This window comes from Emydura macquarii, unplaced genomic scaffold (genome assembly GCF_026122565.2).
Source record: "Emydura macquarii macquarii isolate MOO-44397 ecotype Brisbane River unplaced genomic scaffold, CSIRO-AGI_Emac_v2 contig_968, whole genome shotgun sequence".
NCBI lineage: Eukaryota > Metazoa > Chordata > Testudines > Chelidae > Emydura > Emydura macquarii.
The window spans coordinates 20,536,772-20,555,314 of record NW_027131105.1 but is presented as its reverse complement, the minus strand read 5'-3'; the positions used below and the strand labels follow the sequence as shown (position 1 = coordinate 20,555,314).

Sequence of the window (18,543 nt, the reverse complement as noted above, 5' to 3'; positions counted from 1 at the left end):
TTCCCACTTTCATTTTTGATCTCTAAAGCTTTAGAATTTATTTCAGCTGGAGTGAGGCCAGAATTTTAACTCTTCGTTGCTGCAAAGCTGGGGTACTGTGGATAGTAGGAGTGGTATGAAGACATTTTAAATACATACCATGTTACTTCGGCTGATACCACACACAGCAGTGCTGGTGTTTCCAGTCAATACCTTTTCATGTAAATTCCTTTTTGCACTTTGGAACAGAACAGATTTTTTTAAACTCTAAAACTACATAGTGAGGGGACTGTCTCAGCCTTAGTTACTTTCATGCTAGTGGACTTTTGGGTGCTCTGTTCCTGAGAAGGGGGTGTCTTGCACCCTTAAGTGATCTTGAACTGATCTGAGTAGCAGCCCCTTTATAGTTTCAGCAGGACTATTTTCTCATGCTCAGCCAAAAGAGTGCTAGTTGCTTGAGAGAGTGCTGGGCCTTCATAAAGGCTGTGGGAAAACTCAAGGAGAGAATGGGCTGATGGTAGGGGAGGGCAGGGGTGAAGGGCAAAACTTTACTCTTTGGTTTTTCTGTCTGTTATTTTCCCATATCTAACACACATCCCATTTTAGACTGCAGGTTCAAGTTTTGCTCCTTGCATGGAAGCATAGCACAGCAGAGTTCAGCAGTGTTATTGTATCCCGCTCACCTCCAGGGTGTTGTCCTCTAATATTAAGTCAAGACTGTCCACATCTGGCATGTTCCCTCCTCCATGCGGCTGGCGTCTATCAGATGCTGCTTCTTGACTCTGTCCAAGATGACAGGATGTATCTTTTAACATAAACTTGTTGACACCTGTGCTGTACACACAGCTTGCCGGTTATTGTATTCTCCACTCTCTGGGTACCGTCCTTTGTGGCTGTGTGGCAGAGAGAAGTGGTACAGTAGAGGTGATGTGGTTACCTTTAAAAGAGAAGTAGGAGGGGCGTAGGCCACAAGTAGGTGGGGACAACACAGCCATGGACAAGGGAGTGTGTTGTTTTTTGGGACACAATGAGGGACACGTTAAACAACTTCTCATATGGATATTATTGTGCACCACAGTTACATTAGACTTCCCAGTTATGAATGCATCTGATTCAGTTTCTTCTTCTGTTTAGATGTTCCCCTTTTTAACCCTGATTTCCATAATGATAGGAGATGTTTGATTTCCCGGTGTGTGTATATATATTGATTTTGTTGAAATGGCCCGATTATTATTTTAAAACCGAGAAATATCAAGCTACTTGTTGAAAATATTGGCCTTTGATTTTCCACTATTCTTTTGGTTGTGGAGGCCTGTCTTAGTTTCTTATGACGGACAACAAATGGACACAATTTTTATTACTGTACTCAGTCACTTCAGCTCCGACTGTCAATAACCTAATCAGACTCTTTAAACTGCTTAAAAAAGGACTATTGAAATTTGATCTACTTTTTCTTGCTGTACTTTTAACCTCAGTGTAACAATCCCCCTGTCTTGACCCACTGTAAACCCTCCTGCTTCAGCGTTCTGTTTTTTATTAAGGAATTCAGTGCCAGCACTTATGAGCAAAAACTTCCATAGGAGGAAATAGATTTCAGTTTCACATTTCATACTTTACTTTAAGTGGAAAAAGTAGAAAGAAATAGAAAACTAAACTAATTGGTAAATACCCCTAACTGTCAATATCAGCCCCCCTCCCTTGCCCCCCCCCCCCCCCCAAAAAAAAAAAAAAAACAACAACAAAAAAACCACCCAAAAAACAAAAGCAAAAGACCTTCAAGTTGGTGAGAGAAAAATGTGCTCACTACAGCCTCCGGATAGGAGGGTCCTTGTCCAGCCGGCTGGAAAGAAAGGGTGGTTGTCCTCTTAAGGTGGTGTCCTCCCCCCCCCTCGCCCCCCAACACACACACACACACACACACACACACACGGGAAGAGAAAGATTAGGGGGAAGTTCACAGGGATGGACAGAAAGGGCAGGAAGCAGCTGGGGCCAGATCAGGGAGGGTCACTGCCTCTCTTGCTGACCAGAAGAATGTTGGGAGGGAGGTATTTATATATGCAGCCCCCAAGAGGCCCTCTGGTACTGGGATTGGGTTGACAGCAGCTACCCACCCACCCAGGAAATTTACAGAAGGACCATTTTTCTCACGACTGCTGTGGCCATTACATGAGTCCCCTTTTTCCTTGGGGACTGGGAAGAAATTTTTCACTCACTGCCAGATTGTCTGAGTCAGAGTGGGTTTTTTGTTTTGTTTTTTCCCTTCTTCCCTCCCCCACAGCAGATCTGGAACCCAGTGGGGTTGAGCAGGGGGCTTTGGTTATAACGTCACAAGTTAACATATAAAACTTGTGATGTCCTCTGCACATGCTTATTATGTAGGGGATACGGTTATTAGATTAAATAGATTGGAAAAAGATTTGAAGAGAGGTGGGGTTTTGGAGCTCTTACGTCTGTTTTATAGCCCCCTTTCTTTTTATGCAAGGGGAGGAGGGTGGTGAAGTCCCAGCCATGGGATGGGGATTTTGTGTAAATGATTAAGGAAATGATGGTGATCTGCATTGTAACATTTATTGCCAGTTACTCCCAGATATTTTAAACGAATAAAGCTGTGGCCTAATTAAACCACATCCATAGTATCCTGTCTTTTTTTCATTGTGGTGGGCCAGTGTTCAAAGTTTCACATTTAAGACTGGTGTCTTGTGCCTTGGGACAGATTAGTTTATGAAAACTGTTAAGTAGCAACCTTCTTGACTACCCAGGTAATAAAGGGCAACATGAATTGTGAAATGGCAAAGTTAAGGTGGTGACAGATGCTGAAAATGAAGGAAAGTCAGTTAAAATGGTTCTCCAGTGCTTGGGTGTACGAAAATTGTGGAATCTGTACATGAAACATCTACTATGCAATTCCTTGTGTTCTGCCAAAAAACATACATTGTGTACATTTTTTATTGGATATTTCAGTGAATAATTTAGGATAGCGAAGAAGCACAAAAATGTAAGTTTGTTTTGTGAGCAATTGATGGACAGGAGGAGAGACCAAATTAATGAAATTAGTCATGAATTAGTCTTGGTTTTTTCTTTCAATATCCATCTTTGTTCCTCACTCGCATTGGGCATCAGAAGGATCTGTGGCAGTATTTTGGTTGACTTCCCAGATCCCTGAGGATGGTGAGTTAACTTGAATCACTTTCCCTGTTCTAATTTGATTTTTTTGTGTAAACTAACTCCCACTGTTCATACTCTGTGTTCTTAAGGGTATCTGGCATACCCATCATAACATCCTTTGTGCTGGTTCTCAAGGAACAACATGCTGTGTTTTTTGTTTTCTTTATGTAGCTTACGTTCCTCACTATGAAGTCACCAGTCTCAGATAACTTTGCTCTATTTCTCGGTATTCCTTTCAGTGCTATCCCTTGAAAACTGGTTGTCCTTGAGTCTGGTGCTCTGTCAAGTGTTTCAAGTATGAATAGATCAGTACTTGTTCTCTCTTCTACTGACATTGCATCTGCTTGTGTGTTTGAGTGCTGCACGAAAAACCTTCATTTGCTTATCTGCCTTTTCCATTCATGTTTTCTTTTGTGGCTGATTTGAGTTCTCTCACACCTCATGCCGTATCTGACCACTAAATGATCCTCTGTCTTGTCAAAGCAGAAACCAGCTTACCTCTTGTATGCCTCATGGGCTTGGTTCAAAAATAAAAATATTTACATATGATCTGCACCGAATTGCCTTGGGTTCTCCAGTAGCCATTTATTTTCGTAGTTATTTCACGGTATCTCTTTTGTTGGAATCAGATTCGGACCAAGGCACTTTGCTAGCACTCTTGCAGCTTCGTAAGCTGCCTTAGTGAGTGTTCCAGACTGCTTAGTGTTAGTGTCCAGTAATCACTAACAGTTTACCACTTACCAACCGTTTCCCAGATATGTCAAATTCCCTTACTGACTTAGCTGACTGCTGCTGCTGCCTTGCTTGTTTGTTGGATGGTGTATTGGAGATCAAAGTTGCTAATGCTAATGGTGTTGGCTTCTATACCGGTAAGACTTCAAAAATTAGTGTGACTGCATAAACTGTTGGAGAGGAGAATTGGAAGAGACTGGTTGGCCAGTGTCTCATGAGCATCCACTGTGGATTGTTATTTGTTGCTTAGTTGTACAAAAGAATTAAAATGTGTCCAGGACATCCTTTATATAGCCTTTCAGTTGAAATGTGGTGGAGAGGGGTATACGTTGGTGAGATTTATTACTGAGTGGCTTCCTTCATGCTATATACTACTTTAAAAGATAGAGAGTTGAGAGCTCTAAAGCCATGCAAGGTACTTCGCTGCTATGTGTTGTTTAAATGACATTGTTTTCAAAGCAGCATAAACTCCTATATATTGTCGTATAATTAGTCTAGCACTGTTGAATTCTCAGGGCATGTCTATACTTCCATGGCGGCAGACATCGATGCAGCAACATTGATTGAGCAGGTCTGTGTAGACCGACTCAGTCGATGGGAGGCGGTCGATGGGAGAGCGTCTTCCATTTACATAGCATCGTGAAAGTGCTGCGCTGCATACACATAAGTACACAGATGAGAGGTACGCTAGTTACATTATCTAACTAGCGTATTTCACGTTGACCCAGCGTGGCAGCGTAGACCAGGCCTAAATGTTGGATGACCTGGCGGTGACACATGGAATTAAACTGCAGATCCTCATCATTATACCCTTCCGTTGGCCTGTACATACATTTTTCCAGTCATTGCCTGGCATAGCTATTCCATTTTGAGCATGAGGAAGGTGAGAGAAGCTCAAAGTGAATCCTCCCTCTTCCCATAACTCTCCTTTATCTCTCAGCTTACTGATAGAATAATTTTGCCTTTCCATTACTGGGTTGGGATGCTGAGCATTTATTTTAATGCCTCCTAGGAAGAAAATATTTTTAAATGAATTGGTGCCCCCTTACTTGTTAGAAAAGCTTGTTTTGGGGCACACAACCCCAAACCAGCAAGGGAAAAGTTTTCTTTTTACAAACACAGTAATTCTTTCAATGGAAGCAGATTTTTTTTTCTGCATGGAAATCCATAAAAGATGAATATCTTGCACTTTTCTATAGCCTTCTTTATGCTAAGTTCTCTGAAGCTCCTTGACTGATACAAAATCATTTCAATTTTAGCAAGGCAGAGGTATACAAAGTAAAGGATTTGGTAATCAGACCTGGGGTTTTTGAGAAGATGAAACTGATCAGATGGTGAATAAGTTTTTATCATTGTTCTTTATGCTGCACTGCTTGAAAAGACTTCACTTTAACTCTGAGATCTTCATTCAGTTTTGAACATAAATGGATCCTGGCATGCTGTATGTGTATTTAAGTGATGAAAATTTCACAGATAGGTAGTTTTGAATTTTAGTAACTCTCCATAATAGGAGTTCAAATTGATTTTTATCGAGTCATGAGGAAACAGCTGTGTTGATATGAAATGCTCAGCAATTTGTGGCTGATTTATTCAAGTGTCTTCATATTTTTTAGATTTCCTGTTGAAAAGGCTTTTGATTTTTTTGAGGGGGGATAGTTTCAGTTGCAGGAGTCTTGGTGCGGGAGAGGGGTATCCATTGGTACATGAAGGATCTTTAACAGTTGTGGATGTATGTAAAAATGGGGGGAGAGAGAGAGAGAGAGTGTAAATATAGAGCCAGCCTGAGTCAAACTAAAATATTTCCAGATTCTTCATAGAAGGGATATGAACTGAAACCCGGGGGAGCAGAATCCATGCCGTTGGGCCCAAGAGCACTAAAACCTGACCAGTCCTTCACTAACTTAAGTGATGGCAGAAACTTAAAATAGTTGGTGTTGTCTGACTACAGATCCCTTTTGTATCAAGACAGGAAGCATAAAGGCCTCCACTGAAAAGCTCTGGAAAGCAACAGTGCAGTCTTTTTGTTAATCACTTTTCAGGCAGCCAGTGTCAAGTGCTGAGGAGAATCTTTGCATAAACACACCCTCCCGCCCCCGGTGAAGGAGAAGCCTTGCTAAGGGTGAACTGCAATAACTGAGTTGTGTGATAAGTGCATGTGTTGCTATTGTGTGACTGTTATGGCTTTCCAGGGAATGTGCGTGATCAAGAAGGCAGGTTTTTAACTTGGCTCTGATTGATTGTAATCGAGTCCGTTCACTTTACCAGACCAGTTCTGCCCCCTTATGAAGGTAATGGGTATTATGCCCTTTAAGCCAATAGGTTGCAAGATTGGGCACTACATGATATGTTAATGAGGCGGTTCATTATAATGTGCTGTGCCATAATTAAGGTGGTGTTAGAGAATTCAGTTTAACAGGTGCTCCAAACCTTTTTCATAAACATCTCAATGAAATGCCAAAAACTAAAGCTTAGAATATAAATTGAGAGCACTATTTGAATTTCTGATGGTGGTTTGATTAAACATGAGTTGATACAGAGACAATAAGAGTTGGAAAAATCATGCCTTGCAGTTTTTCACTCGAATGCCACACTTTTTCTTAGACTTCTTGCAAAAATGCACTCTTAAGACCTGTCCTCAGGACACATTCTTTCAGGGGCTGGGTAGAAAGACTGGGATTAGAAGCCTGAGGATTTGGGACTGGGATGAGGATCCAGGGATGGGTTAGACACAGAACTGGACCTGTTGGGATAGAAAGGGATAGAAGGGGTTAGACTTGAGGGAAATGAGCAGGAGAATCTGTGCCCACTAGAGAACACTCTCCTCCAGAGACTTGAATGGAACCTGAGATTTATGAGTCTCGCCATTCCTCTGCTGTCAGCAGGAATACGTGAAACCCACTGGCCAAGTGTCTCTCTCATCCCCATCTAGTGCTGGTCTGCATAGCAGTACTAGATTGTAATCCTCTGTCAGTTACTCCATTAGTTCAAGTGGTAGAAGCCTGCATAGTGGCTCCAATGACCAATCATCCAATGCTGATGATGCAGGAGGGTGTTGTTGCAGACAGGTAAAGGGATCCCCTGATTACCAAGCACCACGCTGAGAAAACAGTTTCTTAACTATTTACAAGTTTATTTGGGGCCAAGGGGATGTGAAGTTTTACGAGAGGAAAAGGAACAATACATATAACAGAACTATCTACTTTCCTTAACAGGGGGATTTAAGCAGATTAAAAGAAGAACAAGACACAGAGTACACTAAATAATGATTATATGAGTTTCAAAAGTATAATCAAATTAATGTTACTAATACCTGAAAACTATAACAAGAGTACTATTTAAAATCTTACCACCACGAGGAACAGGGTCATGACGCCTGACCAATGGGGGACACGAGAAAAGCTCGGGTTCAAAACTCGGACCGGTTACACTTGACTCAACTCTCGCCTAGCAGAGGACTCGGGGGCGGGAAGAGGTAGCAGCTCCAGGTGATCAGTCTGGCGGGCCGACAGCTCTTCTGCCAGACCCGCCGAAATGCAGCAGTTATTATGTACTCGGGCTGTGCTTGGTACATGAGGGGTGTGCAATATTCGTAACAGCCGATAGCTGCCCCTGTTCGTGAGAGGTGTGCAGTATTCGTAACAGCCAATGGCTGCCCTGGGCTTTTTGCAACATCCCATTGTTTGCCATTTCAGACGTGCTATCTTAGGTGTGTCAGTAAAGGTCCCGATAAGGTTAGGTCTCAGGTCTACTGTAATTGCCGAGCGGGAGGGGGCGAGAGCCAGTCACTAGATATTATACTGTCGCCACAGGTGTCAGTATGAAGCCATATGATTTAATTTCTGTTGTTTTCATTTGTTTTTTCAAAACCCTAGGTGCAGAAAAGTCCTCTGTTTAAAAGAACATTATTAAGGCTGCGAAGTCAAGCACTCAGAAGTTTGGAAATGCCAGAATTAAGGTTGCCTGTGCAACCTTACTTCAGCCTCTTTGTGCATATATGTTGAGACAGTCTCTAATTACATGATCACATACTATTTTTTTTTCTCTAGGACCCCTGCCTTATTCACTGCACAGGATGGACCTGCTCTTGGGATAAATCAGGGTTAATTAGTGAAGGAGACTGTTGTTATCTGTAGGACCCTTGCCTCATTTGTTGCAGAATTTGGAAGGTGTGCACTTATTATGGTTCCAGGAGGTGGTGGGCTGAAGCCTGCTTATAGCTAGAGGCCCTCCCTCTCAACCTAAGGGGAGAAGGGGCAGTGAACCCAGGCTGCAAGTTATTGCAAGGGACCACAAATGAAAAAAGAGGGATGGGAGTGAAGTCCTAGGGTGAAAATCAGGTAACTAGAAGGGGACATGAAACCGAGAACCACTGACATTGCCCACTGCTCCTGAAAGGCATCTAAGGGGAGTCAATGGATACTGCCCAGAGGAACTCTGCTTGGAGATGTGACTGAACAAGGGAACGGAAATAGGCTCCACAGTCGCAGAGTACCTCCCTATCCAACTTCCTCCTCCTGGTATGATGGATGGCCATCTTGGCCATTGCCATAGGAAGTTGATGAGGAGGTCCTGCAACTTTGAGGAGCCAGGGATGGGGTGTGCCAGGATCAGGAGATGCAGGGAAAAGTACAGCAAGGACTGTCCTGGAGGAGAGGCTGCCATCTGATGCACTCTACGTAGGTGTGTGCCATGGTCTCCTTGGAAGATGTGTAGAGGATTACAGAAAGAGATAGGATGGTCTTCTGGTTAAGACAGTTGACTGCTGTCCTGGAGAACTGGATTCTCTCCATGCCTTTGACAAACAGTTGATGTGTGATGCTAGTCAAGTGGCTTAAGCCAGTTGTTTCAGAGGTAGTCACTAATTACACATTCCTCATTTTCTGCCTGACTTGAGATCCTAGAGCCTGATTTGTGAGTGTTCAGCACTTCTGCAACTGAAATCAGTGGGAGTTGTTCTCTGAACATATAAAGAGCTTTATGATGCCAGGCACTCTGAAATATCAGATCCTAGGCCCTTCAGACTGATTGAGTGAATACTTTTGACTTTATCTCTCTGTGCCTCCTTTCCACATCTGTAAAATGGAGGAGACGATGATGATAAAAATAAATAAATATTTGGGAAGTACTCAGATACTATAATAAGCGCCACAGAAAGCCCATGAGGAAATTTAATAATTCTGTTTTCAGAGCAGGGATGGATTAATATGCCTAAAATTTAACAACAAATTGAGCAAGTAGAAAACAAAATATTGAATAGCTGATCATGAAATGAGTGCTATCAATTCTGAGCACTGAATGAGGCAGGGCTCATGTGGGAAAAAATAGGATGTGGTCATGTAATTAAAACTGTCATGATGCATCTGCACAAAGGGGAGGAGTGAATTAAGGTTGCACTGGTGAGTTTAATTCTGGTACTTCCTAACTTTTGAGTGCTTGATTTTGCAACCTTATTGTTCCTTTAATGTAATTTTGGTGTGTATCTGTGTTTCATCACTAAGGCCAGCACAGTAGTAGAGTGAGAGGAAGTCAATATTAGAAGCATCTGACAGTGGTCATGATATCTTTTGGGGACATTGCTAAATATGGGGGAAAGCATCATCAGTGAGTGCAGCAATGCATAACTCTTTCATCCATTGCTCCTGCAGTGTTGGTGTCTGCTCTGAAAGAGTTTTTGGATACAGAGCATTTCCCCCTTCAGTTGCTGGAAAACCGTAATTTTGCTGCTTTAGCCTCTTAATTAGTGTACCCCCGTTCCACTGAGTCAGTCTTTTTTTTGTTTTGTTTTTGTCAGCAGCATGGAAAACTATATTCTGTCAGGTTAGGTTACTTTATAGAAGAAAATTATTTTCTTTTCAGAACGACTCCTTGTGTGGTGAAGAATTATCTAAGGGGGGAAAAGGGCTTTTTGTGGCAGGAAACTGGGAACTTCTGCTAAGGATTCTGTTTTCACCTCTGCCATTCAGGCAGGCTATGTCCACATCTGGAGCTGGGGTGTGATTCCTGGCTTGCATAGATATACTCAGGTTAGCTTTGTGCTGAGCCTGCATGCTAAAAATAGCGCTGCAGCCATGGCATCGCAGGTAGCAGCAGCAGTGGCAGGCGTTAGCAGCCCTGATGTATGTACCATAGGCTTCAGGTGGGTTTGTATGCAGGGTGGCTAGCATGGTACCACCACTACCCGTACTACTGTGGCTACTTGACTATTTTTAACACTGGAGCTCAGATGAGAGGCAGCGTGGATATGTCTGCATGAGCTGGGACTCTCACTCCTAGCTCGTAGTGTCGGCGGAGCCTCATTGTGGTGCCCTTTGTGGCCCCCTTTGTGGACCTTTAAAATGGATATAATAATCTACCTTCCAGGAGTGTTGAGGTTTTAAATTCACGTTTAACACTTGTTTATAGATCTTTATGTTCCACAGCTACTTGTAATGTAGCGGATTACGTTGTGTTGAATACAGCCACGATCGTAATTGTTTTTCTGTACTGTTAACTGTGACTGATATACAGTGAGGACATAGATAAATACAAATTTAGCAGGTTCATAGGCTCATGGAATTTAGCTATCGAAGAGCCTGTTGGGTCATAAAATCCATGAAGTTCAGGCTGTAATCCCTACATAAGGTATATCCATATTTAGAAGGGTTTTGTGTTTGATTGGTGGGTGGCAAATAAGGCTATGTTTATCTCAAGCACTTAAGAATTAGATTTCCCAAAACAAATATTCAAATAGGGGGTCAAGTGCTTTTAATATTTGCTTTAGATTTCTAGCTTTTTAAGTAGAGAGAGAATTCTGGACAAAGTATTTTGCATTATTTTCCCCTCGTTGCATCATGTGTTTCTATTCCAGTGGACAAGGTCAAACATTTCTTTTTAAGAAAAAGAAAACACTACCGAGGAATTTATTTTGCTCAACTTGACTTCAAAATACAACACTTCTGGCTTAGAAAATGCACTTACTGTATGACCAAAGTCAGTCTATGATTAATTCTGCTGTGCAATGCTTTGTGTTAATTGCTGGCACTGTGTGAACTGATGGCTTAAGTAGAAATAGAAATTCTTATTACAGGTGTGCTGCTCACAGAGCATAGTTTTAGTTGAAAGTACCAACTTGCATTGGCTTTTAAATCCTGTTTTATGCTGTCAATCTCCACAAATCATTTTTATGTAAAGTTAAAAATGCAACTGTCTTGGAAAGAACATAACTTGAAAGCTTAATGCGCACTGCATTTCTCACATCTGTTACGCATCGGACGGCTATGAATCAATATTTAAGTGGCCCTGTGGATTGATGTACTTGAGCTCTTTCTAGTGCCAATGTCAGCACATATCCCCAAATTAACTTAATATAGGACTCTACTTCATTTCTTTTTATAATGAGCCACCATTTGGCAGCTTAGTGTGCACCTTGTTCCAGCCTAGTTCTGAAAATTTGGGTGCATTATCACCTGTGTTGCCTTCAACTTGTGCTGCTAGTTCTCGGAGTTTCTTGAATTTTCCTATTAATTTAATCCAGGTGTTGTATCTGTACCAGCTATAAAAGATCTCACATGAAATTAAATGCCTAAACCTGGAGTTGGTTTATTTTCTTTCTCTAGGGGATTAGAACATGTATCCCAGGAAGTTTTCCCTGTGGAACTTGTAATGTTACAGAATAGACTCTAAGGTGGATATTCCCTTAGCTATCTGGCCTTCAAATTCCATTACTCCTCCGTTATTGTATGAATCCAAGGGTAGCTTTTAAATTCATTATATAACTAGCAGCCTCTAATTTTATTTCCACATAATTGCCGAAGAGGCGCCTGGAACAGCTGTCTTCGCATTTGGCTATTAAACTTCTGTTACTTCACTTCAGGCACTAAATTTGAATAGCTTAATTTAATTTTTGCATTGTCAGTTGCTTAGCAACTGACAAGAAAAAAGTGCAACTAATTTAGTTATTTTACTGATAAGTTAGCATCTCATTTATATAGAAACTTATTTGTAATACGGCTAATCAGCTGTCATACTGAATTTTTGCTAGTCAGAATGTTTTCTAAACAGTAGCTAGGATTATTAAAAAAAGATACTTCTGTATGATCCACAATTTTCTTGCTTTGGTTCCCAGGTGCCAGTGATGGGTACACTGGAAATTTTCAGACTGACATGTATTTTCCATGCCATGTTCGAGAAGACAAGGCATGGGATTGAGTCTGCTTGGCTCTCCTGCTGACTTGCTGTGATCTTGGAAATGTCACTGGACTTTTCTTTGCATCAGTTGCCCCAGCTATACAGTAGGGATAATGAAACTCATACCTTTGGAAAGCACTTTGAGATCCCAGGCTCAAAACCTCTGTATTGGTGAGAGCGGGTGTTCTTAGTGTGAACGTTTTTAATATGTTGATTCTGAAAACTTGGGTAAATCTGCATGGGAAAAGCTTGAGACATTTTACCCAGCTTAAACTACTGACTGAAATTCTCCCTTCCACATGATGGAATTTTTGACAGGAACTGGTTAAGTTTTAGCTTTTTCTGGTCTTGATTTGCAAGTCTGGCAGCAACACTTAATTAATTTTTTTTTAACCATTCATGGGGCAACGTTGATGTCACCCAAAAAAAGCATCTCAGTCTTTGACACGGAGTTTTCCTGGAATCTGTTTTATAAACCTTTCCCTGTAGTGGAAATTTTGTGGCCAATATTAAAAGTAAAAGGGGGAAACAGTGGATAACTCTGAATGGCTAAAGCAGTCTCTCTATTTCCTATATTTTTGTAGATTGCCTGTTTAAGCTATGCCCTATGAACCGGTACTCTGCACAGAAGCAATTCTGGAAAGCAGCAAAACCAGGAGCTAACAGCACTACAGATGCAGTGCTACTCAATAAACTACATGTAAGTATTAACGTTGGTAAGCTGCAGTGAAGTCAGGGGAGCGATGATGATTTACACCACCTGAGGATATGGCCCATTAAGTTGAGTGGGACTGATCATGTGGGTATTGCTAGGGAAAGGTTTGTGAACTCCAGTTCTATGTTGTTAGGCCCCAGATTTCATCTTCCATATGTGTTTGCAAATTTTATCTAATTAATTACCTGTGATGGCTGCTCTTACTGAAACAAGCTTGCATGTATATCCAGCAATTAAAACCTGGTAAGAGAACAGGTTTCAATTTTAAGTTTCTAAGTAATTGCTTTGAGTAATTTAACTATTGTATGTTGACAGCACCAGCTTTAGTGCTAAATAAACTATATTTACCTTTAAAATTATATGGCTGGAGCACTTCATGTTAAAATTACAAGTCCAAATATTTTTAGTCTGTCAAAGCCTGTGTTAAGCTGACAGTACAATAAACTCAGTACACTAAACTATAGAACTCCCCTGTAGGAAAATATCACTTGCAGAAAGCCATGTGGTGGCCCTACTCCTTTGTTGCACAAAGACCGAGGCTATGTCTACACCGACTGTGGCAAATTCACCGCTGTTAGATCGATTTATCCGGATCAATTGAGCAGAAGTGGAGACCCACTCAGTCGGCCCGGAAATTGAAGCTGCTAATCCACCTCCGCCAGGTGGAGTAACGCTGTGTCGATGGGAGGGCATTTCCCATCTGCGCAGCAAACTGAAGACACTGGCTACGGCTACACTGATGGTGGCTAAGTCGCCGCCATCAGCTCGATTTCTCTGGCTCGACTGAGCGGACCGTGAGGACCCGCTCAGTTGATCCAGAAATCGACATACTAAGACCACCTTCAGAAGTGGTGCAGTGCAGTGAAGACGGCACACTGAAGAGGAGCAGAGAAGTCGACGGGAGTTACACAATTTTTTTGCATAGCTTGCGTAACTGTCGCCGACTGCTGCCGAATCTCGGAGGTAAGTGTAGACAGGGTCACCACGGTAAGTAGAAGTTAAGAAGTCAATGGGAGATATGCAAGCTACTCTATATAGAGTAATTTGTGTATCTCCTGTTTACTGCTGCTGAATTTCACGGCAAATGTAGACAGAGTCTGTGTGTGTGTGCCTCAATTATTTGTCTATTTATTTATTTATTTTTTGAAGCTATGATTTTAATTTTATGCTTGGGAAGTTATTTGTAGAGTCAATACCTTACGAGTATCCTACCCGACTCCCAAACAGAGTAGAAGTCAGCTATAAGTATAAAGAAATTAATGCTGCAGATTATCTTTCTAAAGCCCACAAAGTAAAACAAATAGAGGATATGTCCTAAACGGTCAGGTGTGGGTGTGGGTGTGGGTGTGTGTGGGTGGGGTGGGGTGGGAACCCTTGCAGTGGTGCCAGATAACAGTGGGCTGTCACGTTTCTGCCATGATTGATTTTCTCTCTTTAATATAGTCAGTTCAGATACGTAGGGCCTGATCCTAATCTTTAGGAACAAACCAAATTCCCATTGTGGTCAGTGTCAATTCCCCTGTCAAGTGTACCACGTGAGTCTCATGGTGATTAATCACAGTGAAGAAACATTAATACAAAATAGCCAAATTTTACTATTCCAATATAAATGAATGATTTAATGGTTCAGTTTGCGTCACCCTTACAGTGTGTGTGCAAAATTGTCATCTTTTAAACCCACTCAACTTCGCTGAAGGTCGTAGAGAGTAGAATTTGGTCGTATGCATGTGCATTTGTGTGTGATTCATAGTTCACAACTTAGTTCCCTCCCAGCAGCATGAAACTCATGGTCACTTGTGTCAATTTATGCATGTACCGATAGCACAGAAGATACTGGAACAATCCTATTGTCTTAATATTGTTGCAGGGCAAAAAATGCCTACTATTTCCTACTCCTGTTTTTTGATCAGTTCATGGTAGTCTTTAAGGAAACATTAGTGATCCAAGATATATTCTTCATCATTTTCCCTTTTTAGGCTTGTATTTGTCTACTGTTGGAATTTATTATCAACTACTGTGGAGCATCCAGTTCTGAGGTCAGGTTATTTTAAATTAATGCCATTTAAGGGATTTAGAAATCTGGGACATTTGACTTTGACTGGTATCAAACATCAGTGCTGTTTGAAAAGCTGACATCTAGTGGTCAGTAAATAAAATGTATTCTTTCCAGTGGGTTGACATACTCAGGCCTGGTCTACACATACCTTAAAATTCGGCGGCAGTCAACAGGAGTTACGGTGAATTTGCCACTGTCAGTGAAGACGTACCCTCGTTGTCTGTTCAGTTTAAGCTTTTGAAATATACCTGCACTTATCTTGTTTGTTCATTTGTGCCTATACACAATGGATAATTTGGTTCTATTAATATAAAGGTAGGGACCAATTCTGCATGGAGATGTATGTCCTCCACTTTCATTGATGTTCTTGGGAGCAGAGGGCACTCAGGGTCTTGTGGAATTGGGTCCAAAGTTAATATCAGATTTCAAGCAACCTTTTCACTGTAGAATAATCTAAAATCAGGAGTCCCAATGTGAGATCTTTAAGCATTTTAAATTGTCCTGCATTATACTGTTTGTACTGAAATATACAGTTACATTTGAAAGTCTCATGGAGAAAGCCAGTTGTCTTACTCAGCGTAAGTTCTAAAAGAAGTATATGAAATTATAAGGAAGCAAAATTATTTTCTACGAACACAGGACTCACTATTGCTCTTAGCTATGCTAATGCCTATCATTGCACATCTTTATCTCACAAGCATCATCCACAGGTATCTGAGCAGGAGTGAGTTCTAGAGTGGTTGCAGAAGTTTTGAGAATTAAAACAGTTGATGCATAGACTTTTTTTTTAAAATGTATGCATTCTAGTTTAAATCGCTCTCTGACATCAGATCTCAGTGAGTTCTTCCCTAAAATCTATGTTTTCCTCTGGCGTTGGTGTTAAGTGAACCCAGTGCACTTTTACAAAACAAAGTGCTTTGAAAACAACATGGTGTAAGTTGCTCAAGTCTGAAAATACAATGAAGAGTGAAGAGATATGGTAACAAACTAGGGCATTCGCCAGGTTGTTGCATTAGGGTTCAGATCCTTATGTGAGTAGGTTGTAAATCAAATTTGATTTCTTCATATCATCTTTAAGGATGCTTCCCTCTGGTCAAAATGTCTATTGGATAAAAAGACCCAGAATTCAATTATCAGGGATACAGCAGGTTGAAATTGAAAGGCATTGCAGCAGAGCAAGTCCAGGGAATTTTTTGTGCTGTACCAGACTCTAGGAAGTACTATCCCATCTCTTGCTTTTATGAACTCAGTTTGAAGTCAAAACATGGGCTCCTCAAAGTTGCTGCTTCACTTCAATATTGGTGAAATAGTACAGAGTCAGTCATTTTCCTTCCCAAAAATTGTAAGAGATGAAATATGATCCTCCGCTTCAAATGATTACAAATGTTTCAACTGTATGAAGTACCTTGATGTTTTATTACAGTAATTGCCAGCACTGTTTATAACAACACTTTCTATCTCCATAATTTCCTTCTTACATTTCAGCATGCGGCAGATTTGGAGAAGAAACAGAATGAGACTGAAAACAGGAAACTGCTGGGAACAGTTATCCAGTATGGCAATGTTATCCAGGTACGCTGTGGCCCTGTTCACGCTGTCTACTCTGTAAGACAGCTCTTTAGGATCTTGCTTGAACCACCAAGGTACAATTATTCTTCAAAATAGTGGAATTCCGGGACTTGAGTGTGGTGACTTGCATGGCATGACAGGGTTATCCAGTAGCACGATACTCTGAGGAAACAGCTGCATTTGTGGCTCGGTGTGCCTTGTGAGATTCTAAAATGGATGCATTTTTATCATGCCATAAATGTTACCTTTTTAAAAACACCATCTGAATGGTTTAAACTAGAATACCCTTCATTCTTTTGCTTTGCCTTGACCTGGCAATGTGGTAGATGGCAAATACAGTATTGTACACTTCTCTAGACCCTCTTTCATTTTAACCCTACTCTATCCCCCAAATGCTGTACAGCACCATATAGTAAACCCAGTACAAAACAGAAGAACCAAAATAATCAACCCATTAATGCAACGGTAGTCCACCCTGAACAGGTAGATTTGGTGCAGTAGACCTCGGGCAAGCCACCCCCACTTGATAAAGATGATTGATTCCCAGATGATGCAAAGAAGAGCAATGAAAGTAACAAATCCAGGAACACGATATTGGGAAAGTGTTGTAGTAATAATAATCAAGGACAAGCCTTGTCATGCCTTAAATGCAGCCTGTGAAGGATTTAGGACCACCTAGGGCATTCAGCAACTCAGGGTTCTCTGTTCCCTTTTGAACACAGGGACGGAAAGCAGACATACCTCATCTGATCACAACTGCCAGGAGGAAGTGTAGAGCAAGAGAACAGTGTAAGCATTTGGATTTAAGATTATGTAGGGCTTCCTATGCAAATACTTTGCATTGTATCCTCTGACCATACCAGTAGCCAGAGTAGGATTGCAGGGAGTAAAGGTAACAGATTTCCTCTCTCCCCTCTTGTAAGGAGAAGGCAAGCATTCCTGTTCTGCAGCTATTACAGCCGTGGGGATAACGTCAAGAAAAGCCTGATTAAGAATGCACTACAGTATTCTAGCCCAAATGTCACATTGGAATGATAAAAGTCTGTGACATGATCCTCATCTGAGAGAGGGATCTGTCAGTTTTTCAGGAGAACCAGAGATTGTAATAAGCATTGATAAACACTCATAAATTGTGCCTCCATACTGAGAGCAGTTGCGCGTAGGCTTGGAAGGATTAGATTTTTATTGGTAAACATTGACTTCACCATACATATGCGCGTGCGCACAGACAGTGACCAAAAATATTTCTGTTGATAATTGAAATGTACAGATAGGCCAAGTAAGAAAAATTCTGCTAGAGAGCTTACTAGAATTTGATTTAAGGAAATTTAATTTGAATGTTTTGACAGAGGCTAAAATAGGGAAAGAACAAGTTAAAAATTACTTAGACAAGTTAGATGTCTTCAAGTCACAAGGGCCTGATGAAATGCATCTTAGAATACTCAAGGAACTGACTGAGGAGATACCTGAGCCATTAGCAATTCTCTTTGAAAAGTCATGGGAGACCGGAGAGATTCCAGAGGACTGGAAAAGGGCAAATATAGTGACAATCTATAAAAAGGAGAATAAGGACAACTCGGGGATTTACAGACCAGTCATCTGAACTTCAGTACCCGGAAAGATAATGGAGCAAATAATTAAGCAATGAATTTGCAAACACCCAGAAGATAAGATAAGTAATAATCAGCACGGATTTGTCAAGATCAAATCGTGTCAAACGAACCTGATAGCTTTCTTTGACGGGATAAAGGCCTTGTGGATGGGTGGAAGTAGTAGATGTGGTATATTTTGATTTTAATAAGGCTTCTGATACTGTTTCACATGACCTCATAAAGAAATGCAACCTAGATGGAACTACTATAAGGTGGGTGCAGCCCTGGATGGAAAATCATTTCCAGAGAGGGGTGTTATCGGTGGTTCACAGTCAAGCTGGAAGGGTATATCAAGTGGGTACCATAGGAATCAGTTCTGGTCCGGTTCTGTTAACTATCTTCAATCATTTAGATAATGGCATAGAGAATACACTTAAAAAGTTCGTGGACGATACCAAGCTGGGAGGAATTGCAAGTGCTCTGGAGGATAGGATTAAAATTCAAAATGATCTGAACAAACTGGAGAAATGGTCTGAAGTAAATAGAATGAAATTCAATAAGGACAA

At 41.1% G+C, this 18,543-nt stretch overlaps 1 protein-coding gene across 1 annotated transcript in view; it reads left to right on the top strand.

Moving 5' to 3' along the window:
• The first annotated feature begins 12,620 nt into the window (after nt 1-12,620).
• The window catches only part of ITPR1 (inositol 1,4,5-trisphosphate receptor type 1), a 179,973-nt gene continuing 174,050 nt past the window's right edge, over nt 12,621-18,543 (top strand). Inside the window, exons 1-2 of the mRNA XM_067544403.1 lie at nt 12,621-12,745; nt 16,302-16,388. Coding sequence (XP_067400504.1) covers nt 12,653-12,745; nt 16,302-16,388 — 180 coding nt within the window. The 5' untranslated portion in view covers nt 12,621-12,652. The remainder of the gene's footprint in view (nt 12,746-16,301; nt 16,389-18,543) is intronic.